Source organism: Phoenix dactylifera, chromosome 4 (assembly GCF_051530095.1).
Source record: "Phoenix dactylifera cultivar Ajwa chromosome 4, Ajwa_hap1_PhDact_Kaust_v1.1, whole genome shotgun sequence".
Classification (NCBI taxonomy): domain Eukaryota; kingdom Viridiplantae; phylum Streptophyta; class Magnoliopsida; order Arecales; family Arecaceae; genus Phoenix; species Phoenix dactylifera.
The window spans coordinates 54,438,480-54,455,825 of NC_143193.1; the positions used below are offsets into that span (position 1 = coordinate 54,438,480).

General features: G+C 41.3%; 1 protein-coding gene and 2 long non-coding RNA genes across 6 annotated transcripts; all 3 read left to right on the forward strand.

Annotated features, from left to right (window-relative positions):
* Window positions 1-2,691: 2,691 nt before the first annotated feature.
* LOC103719844 (uncharacterized) lies at window positions 2,692-3,418 on the forward strand. Its single transcript, XR_015977515.2, has 2 exons — window positions 2,692-2,808; window positions 2,901-3,418. It is a non-coding gene; the product is annotated as an uncharacterized LOC103719844 (long non-coding RNA).
* A 2,429-nt stretch (window positions 3,419-5,847) lies between these two features.
* LOC103719845 (uncharacterized) lies at window positions 5,848-12,911 on the forward strand. Of its 4 annotated transcripts, none has more exons than XR_015977487.2 (4): window positions 5,848-6,376; window positions 6,455-7,005; window positions 7,128-12,428; window positions 12,543-12,911. XR_015977487.2 is itself a non-coding variant. In XM_088720716.2 (4 exons), exons 1-3 carry the CDS (start codon window positions 6,334-6,336, stop codon window positions 7,204-7,206), a joined length of 642 nt encoding a protein of 213 aa, XP_088576842.2. In that variant the 5' UTR covers window positions 5,892-6,333; the 3' UTR covers window positions 7,207-12,428; window positions 12,543-12,911. The 4 variants fall into 4 exon arrangements, 3 of the variants coding, with proteins under 3 accessions (XP_088576842.2, XP_088576843.2, XP_088576844.2); XM_088720716.2 differs by having other exon boundaries at window positions 5,892-6,336; window positions 7,119-12,428; XM_088720717.2 differs by having other exon boundaries at window positions 5,892-6,336; window positions 7,122-12,428.
* Window positions 12,912-15,511: 2,600 nt separating this feature from the next.
* On the forward strand, window positions 15,512-16,513 carry LOC103719847 (uncharacterized). Its single transcript, XR_015977488.2, has 2 exons — window positions 15,512-15,795; window positions 15,887-16,513. It is a non-coding gene; the product is annotated as an uncharacterized LOC103719847 (long non-coding RNA).
* Window positions 16,514-17,346: the final 833 nt, after the last annotated feature.

Genomic DNA, 17,346 nt, shown 5'->3' on the forward strand with positions numbered 1-17,346 from the left:
CAAGCGACGAGCCATTAACAGGAATAGAGCAGGCTCTATTGATCACTTGTGCCGCGCTCTCTGGAGGGAAGCGCTACAAAAGAGTCACTAGATGCAAATTTTAGCAGGGAGAATTTGACAAGAACGATTCTCTGTTACATTTGCAAAGGTGCACCTAGATTTCTTCAAAATGGGAAAATGACTCAATATGATGGCTAGGTAGATGGAACCGCATGCAAGTTGTGGATCTAGAATCACATCGAACTCTCCAGAATGATTTCTTGACATAAAATTTCAATATATATTAACCTACTCTTTGCAGAGCATAACAAAGAAAGAAGGCCTTAAGGCCCAAGAGCGTTCGCCGCATTGTTTTGGGGGGAACTCCACTACCTCTGGATTTTGAGCTGTAGTACCCACAGCCTCCAAGAGGACTAGGGTTGTATCATTTGCACGAAGGAAGTATTCACCTTTCTTCATGCAAATCCACCATCGGATCATCCATAATGGAGTCCAAAGCGCTTTGAGAGCCGTGTGGTGCATTGTTTATCCACCCATTTAGCTCTGGACAAAGAAGGCCTCAAGCCCCAAGAGCATTGGCCGCAATTTTTTCATGCTGGCACCCTCTTAGAAATTTATCCACCCATTTAGCTATTAGTTTAGCATTATCAACAACAACAACAACATTAAAGAAAGCAATAAAACTGTGGCATCGATTATTAAGGAACGAGACTCTCTTTCTCTCTCACATACAAAACCCATGAAAAAAAAAGAACTGAAAACTTATCTACATGTTTGGTTACTAGCTCGATGCTAATGATGATGATAACAACAATGACAGAGAGTAATGACATGGTGGTATTATTCGATCCTATCTAAACCCTGCTTTGACCAATCCTTCGTACATAAATTTATAGCCGGGCCAGGCCAAGCTGCGGAAGTGAAAGTCACATTCGGTGATTATTCCCTGAGCACTTAGGAACGCAATAAATTCTAGATTTGAAGATCCTTGAGTTGGATTATCATGTTTCAGAAGTTAAAACAATGGAGGTGATGTAAACTGTGGAATCTCTTCCAGCTGTTTTGCACCTAGTTCAATGTTAGATGGAGAGCAATAAAATTGTGGGGCCAATTAGCCAGGAACGTGAATCCTTTTTAGAAAGACAAGATCAATTAGTATGCGGGTGATAAGACAGATAAATTACGGGCTCGTTTGGTTCGCGGAATGCATTTTTCCTCCTAAGAATATGATTCCTGAAACACAAATTTTCATAAAGAGGATGCCTAAAAAAATACTTTTGACATGTTTGATTTGATCATGGAAAAGTGACAAATTTCCAAAGTGCTTATGTTTGGTTGGCCATCCACTTTCCTGAAAAAGTTATATATAATTCCTATTATGCCCTTAATAAAAATTAGGTCTTTAATGCCTCTTTAATGCTGAAGGGTCTTTTTGGGAAAAAGTAAAAATAGAGTGATTTCCGCCTTATGGGAAAGTAACTTTCCCATGTTTCTCATAGGAAAGACTTTTCCATAAAATGTCGGAATAATATTTTCATGGGAATACAACTTTTCCGTCTCTCTTCTTTGAAAACTCCGACCAAACAAGAAGCATCTCATTATTTCTTCGTTGACCACGCTTGCCCCTCTTTTTTTTTCCTGCGAACCAAACGTGCCCCACGTGGTGGCATCAATTATTTAGGCATCTTAGCGGCTTGTTTTACTGCAGTAACAACGTGGCAGACAGTCTTCGTGCTTTAGTATAGGATTCCATTCAGGAGAAATTTTTAAAAAAAAATCAGGATTCCCACTTTTTTTTTTTTTTGGCCTTTGGACTTGTGCCATATTCCGCTTACAGTTATCACATTTGCTCGTCCCGGTGGCTTCCTTTCCGGCTTCCTTTCCGGAAAGGAAACCTAAAAAACCATGTCCTCCGTTTGTCATTTTGATGTCGAGCTCTTACATGCTATGCATTTTTGGTTAGATTAGGTCCTTCCGACCGTCCCACATCTCCTTTATTCGGAGCTAGTCTTCCTGCCCTCGATCGGCACTTTCCACCGGCCTGCATGAGCATATCACGCTGCAGGGATAACGATCTAAAGCTTTATCCAAATCAAAAAACAAAAGAATACAGACTGGAATGTGGGGCATCATTCGATCATAGAAGGAACCGGGATGCCTGTTGAAATAGAAGGAACTCTAGTATATGAAATAGGTCTTGAAACGTGAATTAACACTGTCCTTAAGCGAATTTTGCCCCACTATGTTGCTGTTGGTGATCCAGCAAATGCGCTCCAGGATACAACAAAACCAAAATAGAATTCTAGCCAGCAAAACTAGGATTCCCCATAACAACGAAAATGAAAGATTTATGTAGAAGAAATTATATCATTCTGTGAAGAAAATTGGCAATTTATAACCCTGAAATAAACTCTGAACCAACACAACCTTTGGAATAGTGCATGTTCAAAACATAACTGCTAATGCAGTTATTTTGTGCAAAACGGATAAGAACTGCCAATATAAATTTTATTTTACACGTGCCAAGTGCCAATCTTTGATAAATTAATATTGGTTTTTCCTTCACAACTTTCCACCAAAAAGTTACTTTAACATGTGTAGGATATGAATGCTTATTAAGCTATCTAAAAAACTCTACATAAGTAATGTGGGACTAAAACCTCTCTCAATATTATAAATTATTAAAGGAAGGAGACTTCCAACAACGGCAAGCGTGTATAAATTTACAGCCGAAACCCGGTGCAACATTACAGGCATCCCCATGCTCGGAGATACAGAACTTCGTGCAATCTCGTAAAAGAAAAGATGGTTAGCCTATCCGTCGTCTCTTTCACGTACGATGCTAGGGTTTCAGCTGCAAATTAATATTCTTAATCTGTGCGGTTGTTTTTTGGCGACAGACGCAGCCGTACTATCGAGACAACATTGGCGCCTCGTATGACGGCGGGGGCGGCAGCTGGAACACTGGTGCGGCCTTTGCGTCCGGCTTCAGGGGCGGGTTCAACACCGGCGCCGAATACCGGCACGGTGCAGGAGGCTGCTTCAACACGGGCGCGGCCTATGATGGCTGTGATGTCTGGGGCGGCAACAACCTTGGAGCCCACTATGCTGACGGCTCACGCGGAGGCGGCGGCAACATCGGCGCCGCCTACAGAGGTGGCGCAACTGGCGGCGGCAATGTCGGTGCCTGCTACGGAGGCAATCCTGGCCGTCTTGGTGCTGGCTGCGGCGGTGAACGGAACCCCTGTCAGGGCTGGTGAGGCAGTCTGGAACGGCGTTGTCGGATCCAACTATCTCGACCGACGGGCCTCCCGCTACTATCAGATAAACCTTGAGCCACCGTGTATTATGATTCCATAGTTATGTATCCATGCTTGCTATTGGCCCATAAATAAGGCTCTTCCTAAAGTTCGTTTTCTCCGCTCACTCTCTCGCCCAACTTTTTTTTTTCTTCTTTTTTTGGGTGCAACACTCTCTCGCTTATGAATTGATTTGGAGCCTTGGAGGTACGTAGGCGCTCGGGTGCTCCCGCTACTATCAGATAAACCTTAGAAACATTACCATTTCTATCAAATCTTAATCCTATTCTTAGCTCGAATCCAAGCCAATTAGATGAGGTGCCTCGGATTTACTGAAGATGGGCAATCCTAGGAGGCAATGGCAGAGGTAGAAAAACTACTACAAATAAACCATGATTGGTGATTAAGTTTGACATACTAACTATTACAGCTCGTAATCATGCACAATCTTGCCTATTATAGTATATGCGATTTTGAAAATCACAACAACCAAATATTGCATTCACAATCTTGGTATATCAGCTCAGATCAATTTCCAAAAATTATTAGATCTGATTATTATATTCAAATTTAGTATTTGTATCAAATCATCGAATTTTGCTATTATATTATACTATACCTGATTTCTAGTATATATTTCATAATTATGAAATGTTATTGTTGTATTCTATTATATATATGGGGGCTCAACTTGTATATAAAGCACATCGGATGCTTCTGAGTAAAAGTTTGCACTAGAAGTGGCCCATCGCTGGCAGCTATGCCCTGACTTGTTGCATGTTTGTTTATTAAGAGGCTATGGATCGTGGTTCAACCTTTCGCGCAAAAGGAGGAATCCACCATTGGATCATCCAACGCACATCTCAAAGCGCTCCAAATGTCGTCTCAACCTGCAGAGCCATCAAATGTGAGCGGTCGATTCGAGCGAACGAAGGTGAATTCTGCTCTCGCGCCTAGGATACGACAACGATGCAGAAGCTACTAATGGGAGCATGAGGTGGTGAGACTGTAAAATAAATCCTCCAATAAGGAAAAAAAAATACAGCTTATTGTGATTCGGCCAATATAAATTAAGGTGTAAGTTTTAGTTAGATTGGGTCCACTGTTGAGTTGCGGACCAGTCCAACCAATAACAACTCTGTATAAAGAGTAATGTCCCAGAAGCCAGCCTGTCTAAACAATATATCAAGTCCTGTTTGACGGAGGCTAATCTATTTAATTCTTTCAATAGTTGGGGGCCCCCGGCAAGGAGAGAGAAGTTTAAGCTAAAGGAAAGAAGGCAACTTTGCTTGCCCCTTAATATTCATTCCAAACTTTGAGAACACCCAAACAAAGGATATATGTAAATTGAACGTCCCTTGTATTTTTCGAGCAAGGTTAATTTTGGCAGGATCAGAAGTTTAATTGTAAATATATGAGCCAAACTTTTGTTTGCTCGGGTTGGGACTGAGCTCCACGAGACTAGCTGTTAGCCTTGATGGGGTTGGCTATGGTGCTATCTTACGGAAATTCAGACTTGATTTACGTTAGGTATGTTGCTCAGCCATCAACTTCATATATGGTTACTGGTTAGCATTGTTTTTTCAACCAAAGCCCGATCTAGATTAAATTTATGCGGCCCCAACACCAACCAGATTACCGCTTCATTGGGTCCAATCTAGGTCTTAGCCCAGCCCTGGTGGTTAGCTGAAATTAAATGCATGCAGATGAAGATTTGTGTGGATAGGAGGTGGAGATTGTAAAATAATGGCCACACATATCCAAAAAAAATAAGTAAAATAGTTGCCACCATTTGGTTAATAACATTTTTGTCACGAGAAAAAGACCTATATATTGTCTGAATATAGATCCTATTACAATAGTTTCTTTTGGAATCAAATCTCTACAAACAATGCCGTAATTGGATAGTTGTTCTCCTTTTCTTTAACCATCACAGCATAAAACAGGTATAAAAATATTATTTTACTTTCAAAATATGCAAGATAATAAAAATACATAGGTTAACATAACAAATAATACATATATTGAGATATTAGCTAATTCAAGTAAATATAAATAGACTATCTTTTGGCTTTTTAATATCGAGAAATTTGTTCCGCATATATTTTGAGATTTGGTTTTGATTTAACAACTATCTTTGTGTGCGTCTTTGCATACATCGTAGTGCCAATATCAAGATTCAATTGGTGACTGACAAATGTGCAAGAAAATAAAATATTGTGGGTGGCCGCCTGGCACATAGTTATCATATGCCCAAAAAAATATAGAGTTAATTCCTTCTCCTCCTCCTCCATTCAAATATAACTGAGGAATATTTTCTTCTAAAGCAAACAATAATGGTACCGCCACCAAATATATATTTTTTTTCGGCGAACCAATATATATAATTAAATTTAGGAGTAGAGATGCACCCACTTAGCTATACCGACCTTTTGATTTTTTTTTTTAACCTAAAACGTCGTATTTAGTTTTTTAAACTTCGAATAGATGAATTATGTTTTGTCACAAACTTATTAATAAATGATACCATCTTTCCACGGCATAATTTTCTTTTGAGAAGCTCTCGTGAGCTCCCACCGTGAACCAACTGCTAGCAGTGCATATGCAATCTCTAATGAAATCCGCTGCGAAAGCTGCTGCCGGCTGGATTCGGCATGGGCAGTCAAAGCATCTCTCGCTCGCGTGGGCCCTGGACAAAGCATCGGCGAACCACTGCCATAGGAAACAAACATATCCAAAATTCGATCGCTGGGTAAGGAATCGAGCCATCCACCTGCCATTCCCTCCTGCGAATTAGCATCTCGGGGAAAGAAAAATTTAGCATCTTGTTCGCTATCCATCTTTCGCATGTTTCCCTTCCGTGTCTTTTACGCATTGACCTGCCGTCAACCACCATCCAGATATCAATGGGATCTTGTTCTGTTCCTGCTGGGATCGATGGCATGTATAAATGGACCGGCCAAACCCTGGAAGCGTTTTGAGACGAACAGAGATCTCGCAGTGAGTCAAAACTCGTCCGACAAATTCAGACAAGATGGTTAGCCTGCCGTATCTCCCCCTCTCTCGCGTTCCGACCGGTGAATTAATTGCGCTGATCTGATTTTTAACTGTGAATTGTTGCTGCTAACCTTTATGTCATCTGTTTTCGTCTGCAGCCACACTGGGGTGGTCTTGATAACTATGGCTTGGGTGGCTGCGCCAACGCCGGATTCCACAACTTTGATGGTTGCGACGGATGTGCTCGGCGAGGCGGCGGCAACGCGGGCGCCATCTACCACCCCGGCACAAGGGGCGGCGGCAACGTGGGCGCCATCTACTACCCCGGCACAAGGGGCGGCGGCAACGCGGGCGCCATCTACCACCCCGGCACAAGGGGCGGCGGCAACGCGGGCGCCATCTACCACCCCGGCACAAGGGGCGGCGGCAACGCGGGCGCCATCTACCACCCCGGCACAAGGGGCGGCGGCAACGCGGGTGCCATCTACCACCCCGGCACAAGCGGCGGCGGCAACGTGGGCGGCATCCGTGGACATGGCAACATTACTATTATCAATAATTACAACGGCGGGAAATTAAGCCGCCCGGTTACACGGATTAACCCCCCTTGCGATGAGGATGAGGAGGATGAGGAAGAGGAGGATGAGGAAGAGGAGGAGGAGGAGGAGGATGAGAGTGATGACGACGAGAATAATAACGAAGATGATGGGTATTAACCGAACTTCAGTCAACTTTTTTTATGCATTTCAGATGTCGATAATTGTTACTCGGATTTGGCTATGCTTATCTGTTACTTATTCTGTGTTTTGTTTCTACTTTGAGGAGGAGAAGTGCAATAGAGAGATTCAGGTCTCTTGAACGTGTATGCATGCAGCTTCACGCAGCAAGCCTCAGACAAACTTGGAATTGAGTCTTCCTTCTAGGGCTCTTGTTCGATCCAGCCAAGGCTGCTTGGTAATTTGACATTGTGACTCGGTGTGTTCGTGGTATCCTTGTGGTTGTTTCTTGAATTCCATGTCATGTGAACTTGGTATCATGCATCAGGTATCTATCTGATTAATTATGTCAACGCCCATATGATAAAGTGCAGCAGATAAATACTTAATATATGCATCTTTTGGAGTGATGTTGCATTGAAAATGATCCTGGTGTGTGTTCCTCTCATGCGAAATGGCATTTTCCCTATGGTTGGAAACGTTGTGTTGCTAATGGAGAGCTAGTCGACATACTCCCATATCGGCTGATGATAGAGAGCTCGCTCCAATTTGACTGACAGTAACACTAGTTCGAACTCAGCAAGATAAATCCAAAACATAGATGTTGCCAATCACTGGGTTCTCTAGTTCTATCAGCTATGGTCAACATATGTAGTCATTTTAGAAATTAAGAGTAGTTAAAATACAAAGATACTAATTGAAGTCACCAATCACTGGGTTGAAATATTCTGTTAACCATTCAAATCAATCCAGAACAGAGCCAAACCCTATAATGAATTGCCAGTGTCTCTGATCATAGCATGATCATACAATTACTACTATTTGTCTTTGTTTTGGTAATCATTAGTACCTTTGTTTCCCTAGGCCAAGCCAAACATCCAACCTAAAGATTTCAGGACACAAATCTCATGACAAGAGCAAGAAAACCATTATAGAAAAATAAATGTAAAAGGAAAAGAGATACTTTCAGAGGAAGAGATGCATGCCATTATAGAAAAATTACCATTTCTATCAAACCTTAATCCTATTCTTAGCTCGAATCCTAGCCAATTAGATGAGGTGCCTAACCTGGAGAAAGAGGTGATGGTGGCCTCATTTTCAGAGGATGAGGAGAGTAGAAACAGGATGTTGCTCATGGCAAGGGACTTGGGAATGGTGATGGTGGTGGAGAGACCTGGAAGGGGCAATCACAGGAGGCAATGGTAAAGGTAGAATAACTACTACAAGTAAACCACTATTAGTGATTAGGTTTGACATACTAACTATTATAGCTCAGAATCATGTACAATCTCGCCAATTATAGTATATATGATTTTGGATATCACAGATGCCACATATTGCATGCATAATTTTAGGATATCAGCTCATATCAATCTTCAAAAATTATGGGATCTGATTGCCATATTCAAATTTAGTATTTGTATCCAATTATAGGATTTTACTATTGTATTATATTTTACGTAGTCCCTTGTATCTTTCTCTTAATCATAAAATTTAGTATTTATACTATATATAGAGGCTCAACTTTTATATAAAGCACATCAATGCTATGAACAGCACAAACAATTCAAATCATATTTTCAATACAAATTTCTCATGGTATCAAAGGGGTTTTTTTCTTAATCAGTCAACCCCTCTTTTTTGTTCTCCTATCATCCTCTTAGTGTTTGTTTTTCTTGGCCCTCTATTCTCCATTTGATAATCATGGCCTATTCTACTATTATTTTCAATTCTAGTGTTGATATAACATCACCGTTCTTTCTCCACCACAAATAATCCAGGCATGGTTCTGATCTGTCAAGTTCTCACTGGTGACAATTATGCTCTATGGAGGCGTGCCATAAAGACTGCTCTCTTGGCTAAAAATAAATTTGGCTTTATTAATGGCTTGCTTGAGAAGCCTGACAAAAGTTCAACAACACTTGATGGATGGCAACATCTTGTGATAATGAGATGAAATTCGTGGATCATCAATTGTATACTTATCTTGGTTCTTTAAGAATTATTCGTCAAACATCTTATGTTGGCATGCCACAACAAAATAGTGTAGTTGAGTGCAAGACACCTCCTTGAAGTAGCCCGAGTATTACATTTTCAAACCAACCTACCAATCCAATTTTGGGGTGAGTATGTTTTAATTGTCGCTTATCTTATTAACCAACTTTCTTTTTCTATTTTAGGTGGTAAATCTTCTCATGAAATATTTTTTGATAACAAAATTCTCTTACCACCATTTACGTACCTTTGGATGTCTTTATTTTATTCATAACCAAGCCAAAAATAAATTTGGATCTCGTGCATATAACTGTATTTTTGTATGATATCTCTATGGCCAAAAAGGCTACTGTGTGTATGACCTACTTAAAAAAAATATTTATCAGAAGAGATGTTATTTTTCATGAATCGGTTTTTCCATTTGCCAATACATCTCATATTTCTCCTTCTTCCTAATCACCAATTCTTTCTCACAATACTGATAATAGTGATGAACCCCTCCTCTCTACTCCTTCAATTGATCTTCCATCTTGACTTACTCGGCCTTCTTCTAGTTCTAATTAATAATCCATCAAACCAATTAATCTTTCTGAAACATCCGTCGATCCACATCCAAAATGCTCCACAAAGATCTGATGTCCTCTCCAATAGCTTCAAAATTTTCAATGCTCTCAAGTTTAATCCTTTTCTTTCTTATACCAAAACAACATCATAATAGGTACTAAGTATTTACTCCAAAATTATCTTTTTTCTGATAAATTCTCTAGCTCTCACCATGCTTTTTTAGCTTCTATTTTCTCTTTCTCAGAATTCCAAGTTCTTTTCCTCAATAATAAAACATGCTCACTTGCGTGATGCTATGGCCGACAAAATTAAGGCCTTAGAATTTAATCACACTAGGACTGTGATGCCACTTTCACCAGGCAAACATGCCATCGGAAAGATCAAAAAAAAGTCTGATGGTAGTATTGAACGGTATAAAGCAAGGTTTGTTGCTAAAGACTACACTCAAGTTGAAGGCCTAAATTACCATGAAACATTCGCTCTTGTTGCCAAATTGGTCATGGTTTGTTATTTTATTTCCATTGCAGCAGCCAAACAATGGCATCTATATCAGCTTGATGTCAATAATACCTTCCTCCATAGTGATTTACGTGAAGAAGTTTACATGTAACGGCCACCAAATTTTTCTCAAAAGAAAGAAAAAGAAGAACAATTAGTCTGTCGCCTCAACAAAATCTTATATGGTCTTAAACAAGCCTCCCGTAAGTGGCATTCCAAATTCTCCAATACACTACTTCAGGCTGGTTTCACTCAATTAGTTGCCGATACACTCTTTACCCCAATCCAAAGGCAACATTACTATTATGCTTGTTTATGTTGATAGTGAACCTTCTTCCATTGCTTTCACTAAATTTTTTCTCCAAGATCAATTTCGAATTAAAGATCTTGGCATACTTAAATACCTTCTGGATATTGAAGTTGCATGCTCTAGTAAAAATATTTTTCTTTCTTAATAGAAATATGCCTTAGATATTCATAAAGATATACCTGTTCTAGGTGCTAAACCAGCACACACCCCAATGAAGCAAAATTTAAAGTTATCACCTAATGTTGGAGAACCTTTGTATAACCCTAGACCATACAAACGCTTGATAGGTTATTTGATCTATCTCACAATCACTAATCTAGACATTACCTTTACTATCAATCTTCTTAGTTAGTTTATGCAGGCACCACGCCAACTCTATATGGATGCTGCTTTTCAAGTTTAAAGATACCTCAAATCATGCTCTGGCTTTGGTATCCTCATGCATGCTTCGAACAACTTTCATCTTAGTACTTATTGTGATGTTGATTGAGTGAGTTGTTCCATTACTCGCCATTTTGTTATAGAGTATTGCAAGTTTCTTGGTAATAGTCCTATCTCATGGCGCATAAAGAAATAAAGTGTTATTTCTCGCTCCACTGCTGGAGCTGAGTATCGATCTATAGCCTCCACCGCTTGTAAATTAGTCTGGCTCAAAACTCTACTCTTTGACTTGGCTATTCACCACCCTCAACCTATGTCTCTCTATTATGATAACCAAGCAACACTTTGTATTGTTGCCATCCCTGTATCCCATAAGCGGGCAAAACATATCAGAATAGATTATCATATTGTGCAAAAAAAAATTACAGGCAGACACAATGCAGACCAAGTTTCTTCCAAGTGACAACCTGCATGCTGATATTTTTACCAAGGCTTTGGACCGTGATTAGTTTTTTTATGTACTATGCAAGTTCAGTATTACAGATCTACATGCACCAACTTGAGAAAGAGTATTACAACTCAGAATAATGCACAATCTCGCCGGATATCACGGTTTCTATATATTGCATACACAATTTTAGTGTCAATCTTCAAAAATTATGAAATTTGATTATCATATTCAAATTTAGTATTTATATCAAATCATAGGATTTTGCCTTTGTATTATATTATATCTAGTCCCTAGTATCTTTTTTATAATCATGATATTTTATTATTGTATTTTACTATACGTTGGGGCTCAACTTAAATATAAAGTATATTAGTGCTATATAGAGCACAAGCAATTCGAATTATAATTTCAATACAAATTTTTTACCGAAGATTGGGAGTTGAAGGAGGAAGAAAATATCCAAGATAACATAACACTGTATTATTGCATTCATGACGTAAGATAACATTCAAATTGCTTACCCATTAAGCAACTGTCTTGTTGTTTAGATGAGAAGCATTTAACTAGTGGATGCACGTGTCTCTGGATGGATAAAACAAAGAGCAGAAAAAACATACCGGAGTCACGGCAAAAAAAGAAAAATAAAAAGAGTTCGAGACTTTTGAAGCACTTGAAAGATTTAAAAACTTTTGACCAAAAAACAAAGATTTAAAAACTAGAAACAAAAACGTTTAAAGAAGAAGGGTGGTGGGGGAATCGCAGAAAGGCTGAGACCGGGAAGAAAGAAAGCGAGTTATACGTTTTGTCAAAAAAAAAAAAAAAAAAAAGCGGATACACTCAGAGAGTTTTTTTCTCTCTCTCTCCATGTGGCAAAAGTTGGAGCGGAAAGATATGTAGGGCTCCGGTGGAGTGGAAGTAGGGGAAAATAGTTTAATGGAGCCGAAAGGAATGACTTAGGCCTTTTGTTCCATTTCCCGAACCGGGGCTCGAAGCTGGCGGTTCCGGAGAGGTAAGGAATTTGTTTAAAGCGCTATCTATATCTAGGGTCCGTATTACTCCAGGAGTAACAAGCACGGGCCTCAGGCGGAGTTGAAGTAGGGGCAAAACTTGGCTTGCCTTGCTCCTCGCTTCTCCATTTCCTTCCTACAAACCGGGCAAGCCCTCCCTGGAAACAACTTAGTCGGAGACAGAAACATCCCAGCAACTCGGAAAATATGGTCAGCCCGACGTCCTCGTCATTCATTCAGATTCAGACCCATCCTCGCACCCATCTGCAAGTTTTTGATCGATCCATTAATTAATGAGCTTGCGTCATGTTAATTATCTGGCAGGGGAACCGGCATGGTGGCATGATCGGTGGCATCTTCGAGCCCGGGGAGGAAGGCGGCGGCAGGGTCGGCCGCATCTATAGATCCGGCGAGCGTGGTGGCGGCAACGTCGGCGCCGTCTACAGACCCGGCGCCAGAGGTGGCGGCAACGTGGGCGCAGTCTACGGACCTGGCTCAAGCGGCGGGGGCAACGTCGGCGCCATCTATGGAAGTGGGCCGGGCGGGGGAGACGGGCGGCAGCGTGACGGATGTCTCCAATGGTTCCGCACCTTGTTTGCGAGGTGACCGGTTGTGAAGGAGAAGACAACGTTGGCAAATCTGCCACCTATGAGATCCATCCTGCACCCATTATATCATACAAATCTTGTGCTACCGAGCCTGATAGAAAAATTACTGTCGTGAATATAGGGGCACAACGTACCAGGGAGTAGAGTGTCTTCTCTCTTCAAATAAGAAACTATGCTCCCACAATGCAAATTATGCTATTGCTCTTTTTTTTTAATGGAAAAAATATAAAATACCATCGAATATTGAAGAAGCAAGACAAGTAAGCTATGGATTGATGGCTGCTCCATCTCCCGTATTCAAAATGTGGCCGGGGGTCGACCGGTGCTAATTAACATGACATTCCCAGAATGGCCAATCTCGTATGCTCATCTAATCCCAGTGCATCATCGCACTATCTCTATGGAAGTCACTTTGAGGACTAGACTTAGCATGGTTGAATGCACGGGGTGAAATTATTTTCCTTTCTTTATTTTCTATTAAAAAATTATCAATCTTTACTTAATTTATTGAGAAAATAAATTTACAATGATATAGGACAGACTGAAATTCATGTTATTGATACCTCTAATCACTTCATCAACTTAATCAGCTGGCAACCGTAATGAAAAAATGATATTTAAATAGATAAGAAGAACGCCAGTTTCTTCGTTCGCGCACCAGCATCAGTCCTCGTTTTCCAGGGCTCCCCCTTACTAAGATCTAGCCTAAGATGGAGCTCCATGACATCGGGATGTTTAATTTCTATCCATTTCTTTTCGAGCAAAAGAATATAAAGGGCATGTCGGTCCGTACTTTTTTTAATAAGAGAATCAAGATATTCTATGCGACAATAATAAAAGACGATGCCTTGTCAAGAACAGCTTATTGCTGCTTGACGGCCCCATATAAGATTCCCAACTCCATTTCTATCATGGCTGACGCGGACAGGAGATAAGCATCCATTAAAAATTGATCCCAAGAATAAGATTCCACAATGGCAGAAGGAGATAAGCATCTTGCTTTCATCTCGTTAAAGATTTATCAGAAGAATAAGGATCCGCAATATACTTATTTTATTGGGCGTGCTGTCAGGCTGATCTAGGATCTGGATTGAAAACCAGTGCACTTCCTCTCCAAACCACTACAGGCCATGCACTTGGATAGCTAGCTTTTGAGGAAACGTAGTTGTAAGATGCTGCAAGTTTTCTTCCAAGACTTATTTTCTCCGGAAAATGAAAAACATCTTACAGATCACTAATCGTCGGTCGTTATTTTTTTCACTTCTGGATCTTTGGAACGCATATATATGCAATAGATTTTATTCACTAACATCACCCTAGCTCCTTGCCCGGCTGGTGCGATCACCGTACGTCCTTGCTCTCGACTATATATCTTCCAATACGGATCGACTTCCACGAGATGAGTTCAGGACGGATTATTACTCATTCAAGATAACGTAGGTGTGGAGTATTATTACATAATTTTTGCTTTGTTGTGCATTACGTACTAAAATTCTGCACTAACAAACATGTAGGACGTAAGATTCAATTTCAAGAGATTCGCGAGTCATGCTTGGATAAAAAGGCAATCCACCTCGATCGGGACTTTTCTTGCATTGCGAATCTATGAAATGCTGCATCAAACTTGCATGCAGGATTTGCTGCACCTTTGATGAAGCTGTGTAGGGTACCATGCCTCTTTTCTTTAATTTGATGTTGCTTAAGTGGGTGTTACAGAAGGGAACAGGTGCATGACTATAGCATCAAGATCACCAGAAGTCAACTTCAGACAATGTCATTTTAGAGGCTACAAGTCAACTTTACTATGAAATGGTTTGGGCAGCTGTGCCTGCTTCAATAGAGTTGTGCTTTTATTTAGAGACTATTTGGAGGAAGCACTGCAACTCAAGCTTCATTGAATATAAGTTGCAGTGATTCATAAGAAAGCTCACTTCTTATGTATGGAGGATGGATTAGAAAAAGGGCACATATTTGACCAACTATTTCGTCAAACATCTTGTGAGTACCAAATTAAAATACTCGATGTTCATGGAGATAATAAACATGTTTTGGATAAAGAGGCAGTAAAACTGACTCAATCTGCATGCAGAGTCTCCTCATTTATGCTGATTGAGCTTAACTCAATTCACAGTGGTTAATTCCTGATGTCGAAACCGAATCATTTAAAATGAAATGGATTATTGCTAGATTATTATATCATGTTTGATGTAAACATGCTTTAAAGCCTTTGCTATGTGTACACGAAAAATTCTCAAATCCACTAATACTCACCTAGCATTGTAATATTCAAACATCTTTTATGGATGGCATCAATTACCGAGTTGAGGATGTATCTTTCACGCGAAAGAAGGATTCATATTCTTTCGCACAAATCCAGTGTTGGATCATGTGATGGTGGCTCTGAAACTATGCATGTGGATGAGTGGAGGTTTTGGAGTGCTTAAAAATCTGTGGGGAGCATGATCCAACAGTTCACCAGGCTAAAGAAGATCAAGCACTCTTTGACGCCAAAGATACAAATTATGGCGACTTGCTGGAACCCTCTCGTATCATGCACGGCGGTAGAGGGAATATTTTTTTTTTGGTACATTGACGACTCACATACAATGGATACGAATGTGGCCCATAAAATCCGAAAAAAGCAGAAAATGCATAGGCTGTATAAAAAGCCATGCAACTCGCAGCACTTCTGTATACAGTCGAAGCCTAGAGGGAACTTTTTGAGCGCACCGAAGGGGCACTCATAGCATTACTTTTCTCTCTCCTTTTTTTTCCCCAGCCTTTGAATCTTGTTGCTTTATCTTCGCTGTCGCGCGCTAATGGCGTTCGACATCATCCCCTTGCTTTAAACAGCTGGATTCGTACAGTCCCACCAGCAAGCGTGGATAAATTAGTGGTCAAGCCCGCAAGCAACTTCATAGCGATCCCGCAGAGAAGGAAACTTCCCACCAACCAAGCTAAAAAAAATGGTTAGCCCGACGTCCTTCTCATCGATGCCCATCGGCTAGTCTTTAATCAGTGAACTGTTCCTTATCCTCTGTTATTTATTTCGTCGAGCAGGGGAACCAGCACGGCGACATGGCGACCGGTGTTTCCAGGGTCGGCAGCCAAGGCGGCGGCGGCAGCGTTCGTGACATCTACGACTGGGAGGAGGAATGTAGCGGGATCTACAGATCCGGCGCTAGAGGGAGTCGCAATGTCGGCGCCAACCATGGACCGGGCTTGGGCGGCGGCGGCGGCAACGTTGGTGCCATCTATGGATCCGGCGCGGGAGGCGGAGGCAACATAGGGAGCATCTACAGAGACGTCGAGGGGAGAGAGGGCAACGTCGCCGCCATCTACAGACACGCCGGCGCGGGAGGGGGCAGCAACCACAGAGCCGGCAGGAGCCTTCGCGGAAATATCGGAGCCATCTACGCACCTGGTGCGAGGAGCACCGGCGGCAACATTGATGAAATATTCTTACCCGGCCCAGGCAGCGGCGGCACCGTCGGCGGTAGCTCCAGAGATGGCGTGTGAGGCGACCGGAGACGAAAACGTCTTGGCAAAGCAGACAAGTATGGCTTCTTGGCCAGGCGGACTGGAGTTTTCAGCCTCATTCGTGTTTGCTCCAGATGTATATTGATCATTGCTGGACTGCTGCTTGTGCGTACCCATGCTTGATCGAATAAATCAAAGGTTTTCTCACTCTGTTTCCTCCCACTTCCACTCTTAATTTTTCTTTTTTCTTTTTTCTTTAATAATTTCTTCTGGATGGGATGGAGGCAGATCGGTCGGCCGTGATGCAAATAGTTCCAGCGGGACACGGCGTTTGGTTCACTTATTGACATGTACATGTTAGAATTTAGAAAATTAATTAATAGATATCAATCTATAATTTAGGACCACGTATCATTCACGGGGTTCATCTCAGCTCGAAATAAATGTTATACTAGATGAGTAGCTTCACGGTGGTGGCATATGAATAGTACCTAAATTTCATCTATGAGACAAAAAAAGAAAAAAGAAGAAGAAGAGAAATGCGATTTAGGTTCTCTCCAACAGGAACTTATATTTCCACTACATCTAAAGTATCCATGCGGCGCTTTAAGATCCTGACCGCGATCATCGTTAATTGAGTAAAAGAAGGTTTTATGTCTTTTCCAAACTCTTGACTCGACCTACGTACCTCGAAAGTTTTTTTCGTGCCAGTGTACTTCCCATCCTCCGGCAATTCTCGTGTTCCCTTGAGAACGCGGCTTTTAGCTTCCTCGCCACGCATCTTGGTAGCTCTAGAATTTCATGGTCGCTGACCCCAACCTTCCCTAGCTGCCGCCAGTCACCATGGCTACTTCCAGACTACGGTCATGATCATTGATTTAGAGTGGTAATGCGTCCTTGACTATACTAATTAAGAGGCTCGTTGGCGTTTGCTAACAAGATGAAGGGATCGAGCGCCGACGGAGCCATTCCGGCCTTCGCTATGATAGCATGGATTGGGTTGCGCGGGACTGAGAGGGAAGGTGCAGATGAAGAGACGT

Bases quoted from the DNA above. Each gene is read 5' to 3' on its own strand.
- LOC103719845 (XM_088720716.2), top strand. The intron at 7,006-7,118 runs GTATTAACCGAA...TTCTACTTTGAG, and splicing joins AATAATAACGAAGATGATGG to GAGGAGAAGTGCAATAGAGA.